Source organism: Alligator sinensis, unplaced genomic scaffold, assembly GCF_000455745.1.
Source record: "Alligator sinensis unplaced genomic scaffold, ASM45574v1 scaffold386_1, whole genome shotgun sequence".
Lineage (NCBI taxonomy): Eukaryota > Metazoa > Chordata > Crocodylia > Alligatoridae > Alligator > Alligator sinensis.
This window is the reverse complement of record NW_005841996.1, coordinates 1,434,562-1,452,995: the sequence shown is the minus strand read 5'-3', so window position 1 is coordinate 1,452,995 and position 18,434 is coordinate 1,434,562. Positions and strand designations below refer to the sequence as shown.

The 18,434-nt window shown below is 43.9% G+C and overlaps 1 protein-coding gene across 1 annotated transcript in view; it reads right to left on the bottom strand.

Moving 5' to 3' along the window:
- Nucleotides 1-18,434, bottom strand: part of ELP2 (elongator acetyltransferase complex subunit 2) — a 127,156-nt gene that overhangs the window by 3,200 nt on the left and 105,522 nt on the right. Inside the window, exons 17-21 of the mRNA XM_006021510.3 lie at nucleotides 5,801-5,873; nucleotides 5,065-5,254; nucleotides 2,862-2,983; nucleotides 1,015-1,157; nucleotides 506-619 (exon numbers count right to left, since the gene is read on the bottom strand). Coding sequence (XP_006021572.1) covers nucleotides 506-619; nucleotides 1,015-1,157; nucleotides 2,862-2,983; nucleotides 5,065-5,254; nucleotides 5,801-5,873 — 642 coding nt within the window. The remainder of the gene's footprint in view (nucleotides 1-505; nucleotides 620-1,014; nucleotides 1,158-2,861; nucleotides 2,984-5,064; nucleotides 5,255-5,800; nucleotides 5,874-18,434) is intronic.

Sequence of the window (18,434 nt, the reverse complement as noted above, 5' to 3'; positions counted from 1 at the left end):
AGGGAAAGAAGGACTCGGAATCCAGATCTTCCACTTAGCAGCAACAGCACTTGACCAGTAACTAGGCTACTGGGCAAAAGAAAGACATCATCACTACATATTGAGCTGCACACATTCTCAGCATGGATCAGCTGTAGGCATGGTCTGTCCTTGCATAAAGAAATGAGGTAAACAGGTGGGATTTAGGTGGCTCCAAGCACTGACTTGGATTGCTCCTAGGCAGCTGATCACATATTGGGTATACTCAGTAACCCAAGAATAAGCGCTTAGGAATCTTTTCAGGACAAAGTGAAGGATTCAATTAATCTAGATGCCTAATGAGTTTTGTGGCTACTGAAGGGGTTGATTAGATATTCCTTATGATGCCTAAATTTTAATTAAATCCTGTTTAAGCATCTTAGAGGATTGTGAGGCTTTGATCCAAATCTTAAGGAAATTATTCTTTACTGTTGATAGGGTATGTCTAGGTAACTCATGAACCCTTTTGCCCACCCAGAATGCATACCTGTTGTCAGTCTCAAGACATTTGGTCCAGTCATTTAATGTTGATTTCTCCTCACACTGCTTCCATGTGTATACATTAATCTTCCCACACTCTAACCCTATTGCAATAATGTAGCTATTGAAAAAGAGCAATTCAAGAAAACACGAGTTAAAACAAAATATCCCATTAAAAGAAAGAAAAACACGTAGGTTAGAAGAGGCATAAGGCCAGAGTATTGTATATCTTTTACACATTTCACAAGTTTTAAAAGCCAATATTTAAGCTACACAGAGAATTGGTTAAAGTGGGAAATAAGTATCATCTTCAACAAAAGCGAATTTCAGGAGCAGACATCAGCAACTTATCACCTACAGGTTGGATCCAGCCTGCAGACAAGGAGCTATGGGCACAAGTGTTGGTGGTATCCTAGAACCTCCCTGCTCCCCAATCTCTGGCCCAGGGTGGGTCATTCTGGCTGGCAGCAAGAAAAGGTTGCCCACCCATTCTAGAACACAAAGGCTGAACATCACCTTTTGTCAGGAGCAAGTACTTGGCTGATGCTGACTGCAGTGACTGAATCTCCAGCATCCATTACTGTAGAACATGGCTTGATCTTATCTAATGCCCTCCCTTCAGTAGTTCTGGTTGCATCGCACTCACCCCAGATCACGACCTATTTGAAATAAAAGAAACAGTTCTGGAATCATTCCCTGTAAAAGGTTTTGTGTACCTGTACTTAGAAGAACATCAAGAGAAACAATACTTCTGCATTATACTGTGGAGGTATTCTGACCAAGTCTCCTCTTGCCCTCATATGCCACCCCCTCTCCCCGCCACCCGATATTTGACAGTTCCTTTCACATGATTTCAAGTCTCTTAAAAACAGTTTAGAATGGCATTATTAAAGACACTGATACTGTATTTTTCTGAATCCAAGGTGAGCCTAAATTTAAGATAACTCCAATTATTAGATTCTATAAATGGAAAATTTACAAAATCATTACAATTTTCCACATATAGAATCCAATTATTGGAGATTTTATCTTAAAATTCAAACCTCTAATACCGCAGTGAGGAAAGCAGGCAGTCGGGATCAAGCATCTTAACCTCTGTCCCTTACATGCTGCCACCTGCTCCCCCACTACTCCCCCAGACCTATGCCAAACCCACCCTGTGCGTGCCAAACCCACCCTGTGCGTGCCCCTGTGCGTGCCCTCCATCCCACCCCCTGCAGCAGTCTGACCTCACTACCTGGCCTGGTAGCAGCAAGCCAATCATGGCAGCTCTGGCCCCAGCTCTGGGTCTTGGCTGGAGCTGCAGCTGCAGCTACAGATGCTGCTGCCACCACTACTGGGTCAGGCTAGGGCTGTGCTCCATGTCCTAGCCGGAGCAGGAGCAGAGCCTGCCAAAGCAGAGCAGGAGGAGCAGAAGCAACAGTGGAGCAGGCAGCAGCTGCGGCTGTGACTCAGGTCGGGGCTGGAGCCAGAACTGCAGCAGTTGCCCCCCTCCCATACTCAAATCTAAGATGAGGGGTTTCCCCCAAGTTAAATGAGGGAGGGAAGACCTCATTTTAGATTCAAATAAATACAGTAATAGTTGCTAAATGTAGGTCCATTTATAAGAGTGAGAAGTGAAACAGGTTACAGAAACTTACATACAGGGCACGTACGGAAAATTACATACAGCATGAACTCCATATGTCAGAGTAAAAAAGATTAACATGTTTTCTTAATATTCATAGGTAGGGACCTACTTAATTCATGGCCAGAAAAAGGACAATTTGCAACTTGGTCATGGCATGAAAAGCTGATTTTGCATGTCCTCTCACTCCTACCCCTTGCCACTGACTGGTGGAGAGAAGCCGGGGTGGGGAGGAGGGACAAGCGGGTGGCCACCATCTTGGCTGCTAGCTGCCCTTCATACGGCCTTGGTCCCTTGCTATTGATTGGCAGATAGGCCATGGGAGAGGAGGGGAGGAGGGACAAGGGGGCAGCTGCCATTTTGGCTGCTGGCTGCCCTTTGTGACATCACACCAGCTGGTGCCTTCCACCCCCTGGTGGGCTGCAAAACAGTGAGGATTCCTAGCTACACCAGGGAGCCAGGATTTTCATTTTTTTAAGTTGACAATAGACAATCACGAATTAATTAAGAATTATGCCCCTATACCTAGACTATAACATTATACATGTTGAAAATTGCAAACTCAAGTACCCTCCTCTGTCTTCGATGGTAATATTAATGCGTATGCTAAACCGTATGCATATGTTTAGAAATTGAAAGAATAAAACATCTGCTAAAACCAAATACATTTATTTAAAACCAAGTCTCATTTACATGTTTATACTGTCTTTCTTTTAGTTATTTTTGTATTAGTTACCTTTTTGTCTCGGCTTCCAGTAATAAAATACTTGCTATCTGGGGTCCAATCACAAGACCAAATAATTCGACTATGCACAGCTGTGTTTTTATCTGTGTATGCAAACAGACTGAAAACTGGTTCTGGAATAAAACATGTAAACAGAAGAAAAATCCTTGCTTAATTACTTTTTGTAAGAAAACTAACCCTTCTTATTTTGTTTTGAAATCAGGACTGAGGGGGGGGACTAAGAACTAGAGGAACTACAGGAATATAGTCAATTACAGGAACTACAGGAATATAGTCAAATAGTCCATAATCCCATCCTCAATAGCCAGGAACTTTTGTGGAAGATGGGACACAAAGCACCTTTTACATACAAAATATATTCCTTTCACATCTCCTATATCGTCACAGTAACTGATAAAAATATGACTAATCAGATACTATAATAGCATAAAATTACTGATAAATGTAACGCCAGAACAGAGTGAAACGATTGTTTGTAAGCATTCTCAATCAAAATGCACATATCAGTGTCGACAAGGATCAAAACACCCTTTCAAATTCTAATTCTGACATTTAATTTATTTTTTACATTAGTTTAAAAAGTATATTATACTGACTTTGAAAACCATTACCAATGTAACTTTCATTTTATCACAAGTACATGCATAAGCCAATAACATCCCACACCATGAAGGTACAGCTGCTTGCCTGAAATACCTACAAAAACTATGGAGTACACTGAGATTTGCAAAGCTACACAAATCATCCACTTCTTTCTCACCCACAACAACTTCACTTTCAACAACTGACACTTCCTCTAAACCATGGGCACTAAGATGGCCCTTCAATAGGCCAACCAGTTCATAAGCCCCCTAGAGGAGGTATTTCTGGAAAACTGCACCAAACTTGCATTTTGTCTGTGATATTTTCATCATCTGGACTAAACTTCTGGACTCACTTATTGACGTCCATCACAGGTGTAACAACTATCCCCCACCCTTGATCAAACTTTCTCTAGAATACTCCTACATGAACATCAGCTTTCCATCAACCACAATCTACATCTGGAATGGCACCCTATGAACTACTAGACACTGAAAACCCACAAACCATGTGACTTTTAACCTGATAATGCTTTAGTTTGAGTACCAGAGCTCATTACTGTCCCCTGAAGTACAACCCCTTCAACTCTCCTGTGAAATATGAATTTTCACTTCCACTTCAGAGAAATTTTACAATCTTTTCATTCTCCTATGCCTGAAGGATGTGTGCGCCCAAAAGCTTGCAAATAAGGAATTTTTTTGTAAATATCTAGTTGGTCTAATAAAAGATATCACCTCTACCCAGAATTCTGATTCCTTCTGCCTGTAGACCAATACAGCTGCAACCTGTATCCCTTATTGCTTCCTGTGAATTTACTTGAAATTTATCAATATAAGCATGATATCCAATCTGCTTTGCACGAGGTATAGGTAGAAAAAGCCACTATATGTCATCCAACCAATCAAGCTGCAATGCTTTTAAAATACTTTCTATGTTTTTAAAACTACCCTGCAATTCAAAATGTTTCAGGATGGAGATTTTTAGTATCTCTACCCTCTTGTTTGATCACTCAGCCATGTCTCACTACACACTAGTTACATGGCACTTAGGTCCCATTAAGAAACTAGTATAACCATTCAATCAGCTTCTGCATAAGCATGCATCTTCACCATGTTCAGTGAAGTTAAACTACCTTTTCATTGCACCAAGAAAGCACCAGAGAGGTGAGAACAGGCAAATACTGTCAAGCCCAGCTAGCTGACAGCTCTGAGCCAGACAGTGGGTGAACGCTAGTCGGAGCAGAAATAAAGAGACCAGAGCACAAGCAGCAAAGATTTTGATAAAGTTTCTGTTAACATTACTTTTTATATAGTTCTGACCAGACAGAATTTAATATGTAGTTTACTTCACTGATGTTTTATTAATTTATGGCTGGCTTTCAACATTTCAATTTGCTTCATGACTGCTCTGGACAATGAATTCAGCACTTAAAAAGAAACAAGTAAACAAAACATAACATTTCCTATTATTCCATAAAAAATAAATTTTAAACAAGATAGCATGAGATATCTAAATTCACTTTGCTAATTTATTCTTATTTTTTTTAATTAGTTATGCTAGTTTAATATGTTGACATCTCTTTAAATGAACACACTCATTCAATATAGCTTACCCAAATGGGATGGTTTATCTTGGTTTTTCCACAGTGACCAATTCCTATCTCGAGAAACTGCTAATAAGAATTTATCATCAGGAGAAAATGCTAACTGGGTAACAGTCAGATTGTGAAAAGATAAACTTTGCAGCTGTTTCCAAGAAGTGGTGCTCCACAAAATAATTGCTGCATGTTCTTTTTTAGAAGCCTGTAAAGACATGAACAAAAATCATTGAGAATAAAATACAGCACAAAGAAAAACAAATGACTAGCTGTAAAATAATAGCATTTTTTTAGGCTTGCAACTGAGTTACCCAATTTGCCTTAGGGAGCTTCATGTTCTATTTTCAATAACATGTTGTGATAGTACTGTAAATATTTGTCCACATAAACTTTCTACTAGCCCTTGGAAGAAGCTGACAGCACTATATGTATGAAATATAACATTATCTTTACTTCTGAACTTGCTCAACACTAAATACATCATATATCATTTATTAATACAATCTTTGTGCATTCCCATGTCTGTAAGGAAGTGTATTTGTTCTAGAGATGGGCAAACTGTGGCAGTCTAACCTGCCCAAATTCACACATTAATTTCAGTAGCAGAACCCTGGTTTAAGACCTGAATCCTTAATTGCCAAACCCTAAATCCTGATTCCCAATCCTGTCCTTGAGTCTAAATTACAATCCCTGTCAATCTGATAAGGCATAAACTCCTTTTACAGGGCAATATTAGAATCTCTCTTCTTACTTTACATGCTGAAGCAATTACAGTCTTTGAATTGTTGCATGCAACACAAAAAATCTCATAGCCATGTCCATACCTGAAAGGAAAGAGAGTAGAAAAAGTTACAATCTTCATGGTACATTTCGGGATTAGTATACAAGGCACACTACTGAGTGGGAATATTTATCTGCAGTCTAACACATTTCCTAATTTTTCAATCATATTCCTCTATTAATCAATAATTGCAGCAGTATTTAAAAGGGAACTCAAACCATTTGTGAAGAAATTTTCTGTTGTTATTTCTGTTATATATGTATTATGATAGTGGCACTAGCCAGGGCCCTAGTCAGAGCTGGGTTTCCAATGTACTAGGTGCTGCACAAACCAAATTTCCTTATCCAAAGAGATAATGACCCTCATGCATCACCTAGTCAACCCCCAGCACAAATGCAGAATTTTTTTTCCTAAACCAGTTGTGCCCAACCTTTCTGGGCTGTAGGTTAGATAAGTGGTGCAGATTCATTCCATGGACCTCAAACCTATGCTCTGTATTGTGCCCTGGCCTTACACGCCAGCCCAATCCAATGCATGGGACCAAGTCATCTGGACACAGGGCTTGGAAATACAGCTGGAGAGATGGGAGGGTTGAGAGGGATGGTGGCAGTGTTAATTGCCATCACTCCCCCACTGTCAAGTTTCTGGACTGCAAGGATCCCCATAAGCCAGATCTGGCCTGTGAGCTGAAGGTTGAACATAACTGTCCTAAATTATCCCTAACAGATGGTTATCCAGCTTCTTGAAAACCTACAGGACAGGCTATTCTACTGTCTTACTGTTAGAATATATGGAAGGTTTTTCCTGGTCTGCTGTGCTACAACTTAAAGCCAATGTTTCATGTCCTGCCCTCTGTGTCAAGGGAAAAAATGTTGCTCCCCGTCTTTTGCATGACAATTTTTCAAATATTTGAAAACTGCTATCATGTCTCCTTTTAACTATTTTTTCTCCAAGCTAAATGTGCCCCCCCACCCCACCCTTGACCTTTCCTTATACTGTTTGTCTTGAAATCCTTTTATAATTTTTGTCTCCTACTCTGGACCCTCTCCAGTTTCTCCACACCCTTAAAAAAACTGGAGGCCAGAACTAGAATAATATTCTAGTCTGCACTGAACTTAATTCTGTAGTCTCTAATCAAGCTCTCTAATATCAAGCTCTATTCCTATCCTCCTAAGTGTTTATGATCCTTCCCAGTTTTGTGTCATTTTCAAAGTTGATTGGGAAGCTCTCTATTCTGCCATCTAAATAATTAACTAACATGTCCTGAAACCTCCTGCCATTCTGACATTGATCTGTTTATAACTATCCTTCTCTTGAAGTTATTGAGCCAATTATCTATCTAGACCACATTTCTCACATCTGCTCTTGAGAATGTCCCATGGGATTTTATCAAAAACCTTACTAAAAGTACAAGTACACTATATGTCCATAGATATCCCTTCATCCACTCAACTAGTTACTTTGTCAAAGATCGGAATGGTTTAGCATGATTTGTTCTTAAAAATTCCATGCTGGATGCAAGTGATCAGCTTTTCCTCCTCCAGATATTAAAAACATATTTTTTATAAATTTTCTCCAGTGACTTCCTAAGTATGACTGATCTATAATTCGCTAGGTCTTCTTTTTCCCCTCTCTCCTCCAAAAACTAGAAGACAGGAGAGTGCTTACAACTTTGAAAATTCTGCTTCCTCCTAGAATATTCCCTAGGACAGAACAAGCATGAGAAATAGGGAAAGTATAGGGCAGCAAATGCTATTCACCATTAAGGTTTAAGTTTAGGTGCAGCCAGGTAAAAACTTAGTGACAAAAGGGTGATGTCTGAATCTTTAAAAGAATGGAGACTTGGCTGCTTTTGAATTAAATAACTTCGCTCCCTCAAAAGGCTATTTTCCGACTCAGCTTTAAGTATAGAAGATGCAAGAACTGTATTAATATCAAAAGATACTGAAACAAGCTGTTATGATGCAACCATTATATCTGCCTGAATCTATACCAATTCAAGTGTATTAAAAAGATCTTCCCAGAGCCACCCATCCTAGCCTTCAAACAAGCACCGAACCTCGCCAACCTCATCACCAGAAGCAAACTTCCTCAAGCCCAGAACACACCAAAAGGATCCAGACTGTGCCAGGAGAAGAAATGCAAAACCTGCCAACACATCTCCACCACTCCCACTATTACTACACCCCACAACAGAGCCATCACCATCCCAGGATCTTACAGCTGCACCTCCAGAAATGTAATATACCTCATCCAATGCACCAAATGCCCTGATGGAAAATATGTAGGAGAGACCAAACAACAACTACGCACCAGAATGAACGCACACCAGAAATCTATCAAAGACAGAAACACCCAATTACCGGTGGGGGCACATTTCTCACAGGAGGGCCACTCTCTCTCTCTCCAATCTCTCAGTCCTGATCCTCAAGGGAAACTTACACAACACTTCCCAGAGACGAACCTATGAACTCCATTTCATCAACCTGCTGGATACTAGAGATCAGGGACTAAACATAGACATTGGATTTTTGACACATTATAATCTGCCTGGCAACTGACTCCCCAGCCCAGGCCCTGGCTTCTTTACTTTTCATTCCATCCAGGAAGAGCACACACCAACTGCTGAAACTTGCTTAGCCTGACAAAGGGTTTTTGAACCTGAAAGTTTGCTTAGTAACTATTCTCCAACTATTTGGGTTGGTCTAATAAAAGATATCAAATTCACCCAAGGAACCTTGTCTGCCTATGTCCTTAGACCAACATGGCTACAACCTACACCCCTCAAAACTGTTGCAACTTCAACCCTGCTGCTTTCAGAATCAGAGACAGGGGAATTTAACTCACTTGTCTCCAACAGAATTATGAAGGTTGTGCACTCAGATTCTGGACCTGGATCATAACAGCTCATGCAAGCTCCTGAACAGCAGCTTCCCTTCCCCTTTTAAAAGGCTAAAATACAAATTTGTCAATATGTAACCTGGATGGCCCTGGTCCCAAACAAAGTTGAGGAACAAAGATAGCGGTGCTGCACGGTACAGAAATAATGTCAGGAACAAAACTGGGAAGGAGAGTGGACACAAGAAAGCCAAACCCACAACCCTCCAAAAGAAGGGGGCCCTTAATTCTGAAGTTAAGGTTGGAGGAATAAAAGAAAATAAATATAAAAACTGCAAAACAAACAAAGGGTAGCCAGGCTTTGAATAAGAAAATACCCAAATGCTTGTTTCCTGCCTGGTGGTTAAGAGGAACTGAAGTGGGAAATGTGCAGCGCCCTTTATCCCTTCAACACTGAAGGCATACCAGAAAAGGAGCTGGGCTTCATTCTACAGGTACCAATAGGAACATTTAAATAAATAAGTCAAGTAAAAAGCTTCCCAAGGCCAGGAGCTGAGCATTCCCAAAACTGACACTGTATATGGACAACTGCTCAAAAGAGAATTCAAAAAACTTAAAAAAATAAATAAGATTAGCCATATCTTACCTGATATTTCAATTAGAAAAGCTTTCCCATTAAAAATAAGTTATAAACATGTGCCTGAACCCCAGATGCAACTCACTGAAAGATTAGTACACTTAAATACTTTTAAGGACTGGGGCCAGTAACACTCATGTAAATATCTCTACTCTTTTGTTTTTAAGTCACAGAGGTCACAAAAGTGTTTATATGGAACCCACTAAACCTGGCCTTATGTCCATGCAAGTCCCAACATTTTAAGCACAGAGAAATCACGTTGTGGGAAAGAAGCATCTTCTCTCCTTTTAGCTCAACAGCTTAGTGGTTAGGGAACTTACCCAGGAGACAGGAGATGCAGGTTTTAGGCCTCCCTCAGAAGCATTTAAACCTCCATCTCCTGCTTCCCAGCAGAGAACTCTAACTACAAGGTCATATTCTAGGCATTACCTACATCAGGGGTGGGCAAAGTCTGGCCTGTGGACCAGACTGGCCTATTACTGCCCAGCAGCCCCTGCAGCAACAGCTCCTTCTGTCTGCCACCAGCCCTGCTGCCTGGGCAGGACCATCCACCTCCCACCCGCCACTGGGGTGGGACCCATGCATGCAGGGTGCGGGGCCAGGATGGGGACACAGCCGGAAGCAAGATGGGCGGGTGGGACTGGACAGACCCCAGGATCTTGATGGGGGCCGGGGCCAGGGCAGAGCTGCAATCCGCTGCCCACACGCCCCTGCAATGAGCACAGGTTCTGCAGGCAGGAGCATGCAGGGATAGGGTTGCCAACCCTCCTGAATTGGCCGAGAGTCTACTAAAGTCAGCAAAGATCTCCCGGTGACTACTGAAAGCAATCTGGGAAATTGATATTGTGAACGGGTTGAACAGTACAATTAATGACTAGAAGTGCACCAATACATCAGTCCCATATCGGATTGGCACTGATATAAGGAAAACTGACAGTACTGGCAAACGGCTTTTTGGCTGATATGGCCGATGATGTCGTCAATAAATGCTCTGTGCATGTGCACAGCCTCAGTGCAACATACAAGTGGCCAGGAGTACAGTCAGGTCTGGCTAGTAAGTCTGTTGTGAGGGAAGGGGCATGGGGGGGTACACACAAATCGAGGTCCCCGTGATGAGATGGAGTGGGTCTGGGGCAAGGACAGGCGCTGCACAGCCAGGGCAGGGCACTGGGTGGGGGGTAGCTTCCAATGCTGTGTGCACCCCGGGAGGGCATGGGGGGCAAGTGGCCCCAGATCTGTACGCAGGGTGATGGCAGGCTCCCGCTGCAGGCTGGGGCCGGGAATCTTTTCCCGGCAGGGGATCTGGGCCAGGGCTGCTCATGGGACGGGCGACAGCAGTGCTGGGAGGAGGGCTATGGTGAATTTTGGGGTGGCTGCTGCCCACCCTGTAGCCCCCTCCCAGCACTGTCACCCCCGCCCTGAGCACAGCCCCATCCCAGCCCCTCCGCCGGGAAGAGCGCAGCGCCACCTCCAGCCCCAACCCCAGCCCACAGCAGCAGCCTGCCCTTGCCCTGTTCACAGATCCAAGGGCACATGCTGCCCATGCCCTCCTGGGGTGTCTAGGGGCACAGGCTGCCCCTCCTGCACCCCCCAGACGAGCCATGATGTGCAGCGCCTGCCCCTGCACCAGCCCTACTCCCTCCCTCACCATGGGGGCCTCAATCTGCACCCCACACTCCTTCGGTCATTGGCATCAGCCCCCCCAAAATCTCTATTGGTGCACCCCTATTAATGACATTAAGTCATGTTGGAAAAAATCTCCCAGAGTAGCTTCAGTCAGAGTTGGCAACCCTAAGCAAAGAGTGGATCACGAGTCTGCCCCAGCTCCAGCCCCACGCTGTCACCGCTGCAAGATCCCAGGCCCAGCGCAGCAACCTGCCCAACCACATGCCATGGACATTGTGCTGTCATGACCCCGCTGCTCCCTGGGTCTTCATGGAGGGGCTGCTGGGAAATGGAATCCAGCTGCTGGCTGGATCCACCATTTTGCCTACCCCTGACGTAGACCCTTCTCCAGCCCTCCTTTTCCAGCTGGCACATTCCCCAGCCAAGGAAAGGATATAGATGTGTTTAGGAGGAAGAAAAAACAAACAAAGAAACAAACAAAGGGGATATGTAGTATCTTGGAAGGAAGGGAGACCTAGTTCCAACCTAGGCCATAGCTCCTAGTGGGGCAGAAACTTTCACAGTACTGTTCATCTATTTTATCCTATGATTATTAAATGCAAGATACAGTGGATCACCTTTTAAGAGGTAGCCTGGAGAAGCACCTAGGAAATGCCAAGCCTATGGCCTGGTGGTTAGAGTACTCTGCTGGGAAGGAGATGGAGGTTGCCCCTCCTGCTCCCTGGGCAAGGGCCCCAACCTCTAGGATAGAGGGCTGAAAGTCAGAAGGGTCCCACCCCCACCCTAATGAAAGAGAATCCCAAACAGTGTGTAAGTGCCAAAAACTGAACTTGCACAGCTGTGTATGTGCCATTTATGCACATAAACCAAAATATGAGATCGCCTTTAAAACATTTTGCGGCTTGTGCATAATGTCACCCTCAAATTCTTTCTAGCTTTACTATGGGCTGTATAGTCTATGCAAATGAGACATATCCAAAATCCCATGCAAGCCACAAAGTTTAGATACCTAATACATTTTGCAGTTTTCCCATTTTCTAAAAAGGACTGCTTTTGTTTTAGTATCTCTTAACCTCTTTTTCTATTTATTTCTCCTTTTAAAACTAAACTAATCTCAGGTAGTAGGCTCTTGTCAGTGGCATTACTTAAAGAATAATTTTGATAACCCTGTTTTAAAGAGCAGTCATCACGATAGAATTGCCACTGGAAAAAAAGACAGAATTTTTTTTTAAATAATCATAAAGCATGACTAAAGTATGCAAATCTATATGCCACTGAGTATAATCATCAACCCTCTCTCAACCTAACTCTTGATAGGAAAAAGCTAATGCAACCCCCATTCTTCAGAAACCTACAAGTAGGACCTGAACTTCAGAGACCTGCAAGGGCAGGGAGGAGGAGGGAAAAAAACAGGCATACTTGTGCAGTTGGCACTTTGAGAATATAAGTTTTTATTTTACAGGATGTTTTTAGCTGTTACAGTTGCAAATAAAGCCCTGTGAATCCTTATCTGCAGATGTGTCTGAACCAAGGAGCTCGCAGAAATATAAGTCTGTCAGTTCATCTTAATCGGATTTTGAATATGTTGTTTGGCCATAAGCAAGTGATGCCTACCCTACCATCACTTTTTTCCCCCCAATAAAGCTGACACTCAAGGATCCCAAATAGTACAGAAGTGCATATGTTCAAATATGATATATTCTTGGCAGCATTTCAAAAGTTGGGCTTAGTTTGTAGATGTAACGTCTGTACCTGGCTGAAGTGTTTACACTTTTACCAATATAAGCGATCAAAAATGAGTCTACACCTATAACAGAACAGAAATTCAGCACACACAAACTGGTTTAAAAATGGCAGAACCTAGTCTAAGATTTGCTCCCCCAACCAAAAAGCGACTGCATGTTCTGTTTGCTACCAATCTAAACTACACCACTTGGGCTTTTTAAATGTCTGTACCTAACCTTAGATATTTTTCTTTACAATCTGAGCCTCACTTTGTAATTCTGAGTACAAAATACCTTCTTGTGAGATGAAAAGTAGACTGTGTTGAACAACTCGTTAAATTGAAAGTGATATAACAAGCCACACATTCACAAAGGCAAGCACAAAAATCAGCTTGTCTTGTTACTGTGTAATACACAAAACTTTTGTACGCATGTAAAAAGGTGCTAGCAATCATTCAACTGAAATTAGTGTGTAGTATTTTAATGAACATTCAAACTGGCAAATGTATAAACTATATAAAAAAATACTGGTGTACTTGTTTTGGTTTCAATTGCAAATTTTCAGCATGTTAAATTTATATTGGCATTTTCCAACAGAATCAACATAAATGTTTACATAAATCATGTTCTTTATATAGAAGGTATTAAATAATATAACCACTTAATTGGATTCTTTACCCTAGCTTTAATCAACTAAATATTTATCAAAAAGCAACATTAATTCTTCAAAATTTGGTACTGACGTTACAATCCCATTAATCTGCAGAAATGTGGTTACCAAATAAGCTATTTTTAGCAAGACAGTTCCTAGCCCTGTTTTCTTGCTTCTATGGCAACATGAAAGCTACATTATGCAATTTTATCTGTTGTTTCATTCAAGATTACTGTTGAGTAATATAACTGAAAACCAAGAATATTTTACATCTTACTGCCCATTTATCAAATTACCTGCTATTAAAAAATCTAATTCAGAATCTCTAGCAAGAGAAAGAATTCAATTGAATGACTATGTCAACTGCTCACAAGCTCCCACAACATAATCTAGTTAAATGTTTTTTAAAAAAATTACATGGACTACAGAAATTCCTAAATATATGGCTGGACTTCTCCCTCCACCCTTTAACTGCCTCTGTATTATTCTAGAAATACTAATGGTCAATCATGATATAATCTAATTCTCCACAAAAAACCTAAAAAAATTCTACACCTCTTTCCCCTCCACTCTATAAGTAGGTTTGAACATTAACAGATTGAAGAAAATCACAAGCAATCCCTCTAAAGAGAAGGAACACTTGGAAACAGCATTCCAGAAGTTACCAAAGGCCCATTCTCCCTCCAAAAGTGTGGTACCTTGAAGGTGGGAAAGAGAGACAGTAGGAAAAAGGTGCTGTCCACGCTCACAAAATTACTGAATGGAAAAATCAAAAGGCAGTGAGGTTAAGCTCCATGGACAGATGTGATCAGAAATAAGAAATCTACATCCATCACATTTCTGACTGAAGCACTGCCCTTGAGAATAAAAAAAATGTACATCTTTTAACAGTTAGGAGTTCCACCTCTCTTTCTGCTACAGGGTTGAGAGTCAGGAGCTATAATACTGTCCAATAAGTACAATGGCTTTACAAATAAGATTACTTATATCTAAAGTAAGTTTTCTGTTTCTCTATGTAGTAGGAAAACAGGTCTTGAGGGGGAATGGATGGGAATACAATAACCAAGCTTTTCTGCTCGAACTCTGTTTTGTCACTGAGATTTTACTGATCCTGACAAGATACATGGGTTATGAACTGTGTATACAATTCATCTCATGTTGATGCTTAAAGATGGACATTCCAAGCCAAATCTCATGAGAAAGGGACAAAACATTGAAGAACAATGTCTAAAAAGAGATTTTAAAGACAAAGCAATGACAATCATCCATCACAACAAATAAGGTGACAACCTTTGGTGACAACTTACCTATGTTAGTGTCCAACATATAAAAAAGTGGCAAAATAAGGCAACCATTTATTTTACATTTGTTTTACCATTACCTAAGTTATTTCATCCCTCTGCATCCCGTTTTCTCTATTTTATCCATCTGTTGCATTATTATAGTCCTACAAGTTTCATTTACTTTTCTGTACAGCATCTAGCATAAGAGTCCCAAACCCACCTCCTGTAATACAGATAGCAATACACCACTGTACTACAGGGCTAGATTGTGACTTGACTATAAGTCTGTGTAAGGCTACATATGGAAATAGGAGCCTCCCAGCTATACCTTTGGATTTTCACTCTGGACACTAAACTGGATACAAAAAAAGGATGGGGAATGAATAGAAGAAAGGCTTTAGCCATATCACAAACAGACCAGACAGCTGAGCTGACAAAGGGTATGAAAATTTGCTACTGGTAACTCTAAGAAAACTGCTGACCCTTAGAAGCGAAAGTATGGGGGCATGCAGGAATCCACATCAGACCATCATCTGAACAACAAACACTTCTTGGGGTATCACGCAGGGTAGTACAACTTGATTAACTGAGCTCTGTCAATCATCATTACTGGTCCTGTGCTCAGAATCAGCACATGCCAAAAAGTACTTTAGAAATATTTTACTTAGAGGTATCAGTCCCATTTATGTAGTGCTGCTTTTCACACATATCCCCTTGTTGCAGAGCACTCAGGTGCCCTGCTCCTAGAGGGCAGAAACTGCCAGAGGAAAAGCTCTGGCAGTGCATAGGGAGCCCTAGCAGGGAATAGGAGCCCACCTGTGGGTTGCCAGGGCAACTGGAGGGAGCAAATGACCCACACCTGCCAGCGGTCAGCTGCCTGTAGGAGGCAGAGGCTGGCTCTTATAAAGGCCAGGGCTGAGGCCAGGCTGGCAGTTCCCTGCCAGCGAGGCAGAAGCTCCTGGAGTAGGGACATGAGAAGCAGCGAGACCTGCAGGTACTGCTTGAGCAGAGTTATAGATGGCAGCTCTAGGGCGTTTGTGCAACGTGGTTTAGCCAGGCGGCTTTACATTATGTTATAGCCAGGAGGCTTTAGTTTCTGTGGTTTTTTGTTGTTTATTACACCAGTGGTTTGGGTGAGGCTATAAGGGGTTGGAGGAGGCCTCATTGGGGCCTCACAAATAAGTGTGAGGACCCCAGCACCAGAGTGGACGCAGTATACTCATAGGGACCCCACAGTGGTGTGGGGGCCCCAGCGCCAGTGAGGGTGCAGTGTACTCAGGGGGAACCCACAGTAGCATGGGGACCCCGGTGCCAGTGAGGGTGCAGTATCCTTAAAGGGGCCTCACAGCAGAGTGTGAGGACCCTGGCGCCCAGGAAGGTGCAGCTTACGGGGTGCTTAGACCCCAGCCCCAGAGAGGGGTGTTTTGAGAAGCCCCAGTGCAGGCGTGGCGAATCCCAGAAAGGGGGTGATATTATTGGAAAGCCCAAGTTGGGCACGGTGAGCCCCGGAGAGGGGGGTGCCTCATTGAGAAGCCCAGTGCGGGCGTGGCGAGCCCACAGAGGGGAGTGCCTCATTGAGAAGCCCTAGTGTGGGCGTGGCAAGCCCACAGAGGGGAGTGCCTCATTGAGAAGCCCTAGTGTGGGCGTGGCAAGCCCACAGAGGGGAGTGCCTCATTGAGAAGCCCTAGTGTGGGCGTGGCAAGCCCACAGAGGGGAGTGCCTCATTGAGAAGCCCTAGTGTGGGCGTGGCAAGCCCACAGAGGGGAGTGCCTCATTGAGAAGCCCTAGTGTGGGCGTGGCAAGTCCCAGAGAGGGGGCTGTTATACTGAGAAGCCCAGTGCGGGCCTGGCAAGCCCCAGAGAAGGGGGCAGCACTTGAGAAGGCCCCAGAGAAGGGGGCAGCAGTGCCAGAGAAGGCCCCGAGAGAGGGCGACGGTGCAGAGAAGGCCCAGGAGGGGGGCGGCAGTGTATGTAGAGCGAGAGTGACAGTCCAAAGTCAATTCCATCTGCGAGGCTTGGGGCGTGGTATCAGGGGTGGTTGGAGCCACGCACAGCCCCTAAGGCTAGGGTGCCCCTAAAGCACCCATCATACAGTGAGACCCACAAGGAGTCCAGGAAATCACGGGGTCCGAATAAACACAGAGACATGTCAGAGGGCGTAAGGCAGCCTCCCAACCAATTTAAACCATCAAAGACGTGGAGGGCGAGAAACAGAGGGTGCCCTTGGGCCAACTAGGCATGATGAGGGGGCCTTAAGGAGATCACGGCCCTCCGGTAGGACCCCGCCGTGACACCCCTATTTAAGTTTCTTATCCATCTAGCCAGCTACCTAGCTATATTTGATGAAAATCATATATGATAAATTGATGATGATGATGATGGTGTGTGTGGGAGCGGGTGCTGACAGACATGCAGGTCCCTGCTCTAATTTATGGCGCTTTACAGAAAGCGGCATGAGTTAGTGACCCGCGCGCCCCCAGCCTCTGTCCCCAAGGCCTGTCTTCCTCCCCTGCAGCATGCTCCCCCTCCATCTCCCCTCCCTTCCTGTAGACAGCACCAGAACTGGGGGAGTGCTTGGGGAGGAGGTACAGGGCTAGGGGAGAGAGGCTGCAGGCAGGCAGCTCCTCAGCTGGATCAACTCCAAAGCGGAGCTCAGTCCTCCCACCAAACAGTGAACATCTGTTGGGTCAAGGGGTGGGCGCTGTTCTAACTCATGGCGCTTTCTGTGAAGTGCCATAAGTTAGACTGGGGGGAGCTGCACGTCTGTCAGCACCCACACACACACAAATCCTCGTATATTTATCTCTCATGATTTTCATCAAATATACATTTATATCTAGCTTTTCATCATCTATTTAGGCACCATGTATTTATATGATAAAATGAAAAGCTTTATATATGAAAAACTATATATAGTAAAAAGAACTTTAATAGGGAACCTATATGAAAAGCAGCACTACATGGGACTGATGAAAAGTCATATGTGCGCACGCGCACACACACACACACACACACACACACACACACACATCCCCCCCCACCCATATTAGGGCTGTCAATGAATCTGCATTAAGGTGTACGATTAACAAAACAAAAACCAATTAATGCATTCATTTTTTTTAAATTTGTTAATCACACACGTGTTTTGGAGCCCGTGCCCAGGCTGCCCTGTGGCACCTCTCTGCTGCTGTTACCGCCACCTCTAGGCTGCTCAGCAGGGCAATGCTAGCACATCAGAGGAGCCACAGGGCAACCCAGACACGGGTTCTGGGCAGCTGAAGCAGGAAAGACCCAGCAGCAGAGAGGGGAAGGGGCCACATTTCCCCCACACCCAGCAACAGCTTCAGGCTGGCGCCACCACCTGCCCCCACCAGGCTTCCCCACCACATGTGCTGCTGCTATGGCCACCTGGGGTAAGTGCCCTACCTTGCCCACCCTCATCTACCTCCCTCCCTCAGCCGAGGTCACCCTCAGCTGCAGCACTGAAACTCCCATAGAAGCTGAACTCCGGAAGCTCTATGTGGGCCAAATTTTGGGGTGAGGGGAAACAGCAGGGATAGGGGGCTGTGGATTGGGACTGAGGGGTACCAGCATAGCCTGGGGGGGCAAGGGACCTTGGGTGGGGAGTGCAGGGCACTGACAGTGCCAGGGGGATGCAGATCAGGAGTGATGGGCAGCAGCGGGGATGGGGGGGGCTGTAGGTTGGGAGCGAGGGGCACTGGCAGAGCCTGTGGGGATAAGGGACTGTTGATCAGAAGTGAGAGGCACTGACAGGGCCAGGGGTCTGTGGGTACTGTACAGTTTATATTCTGTGTTGTACCTGACAACAATTTTTCTGAAAATGT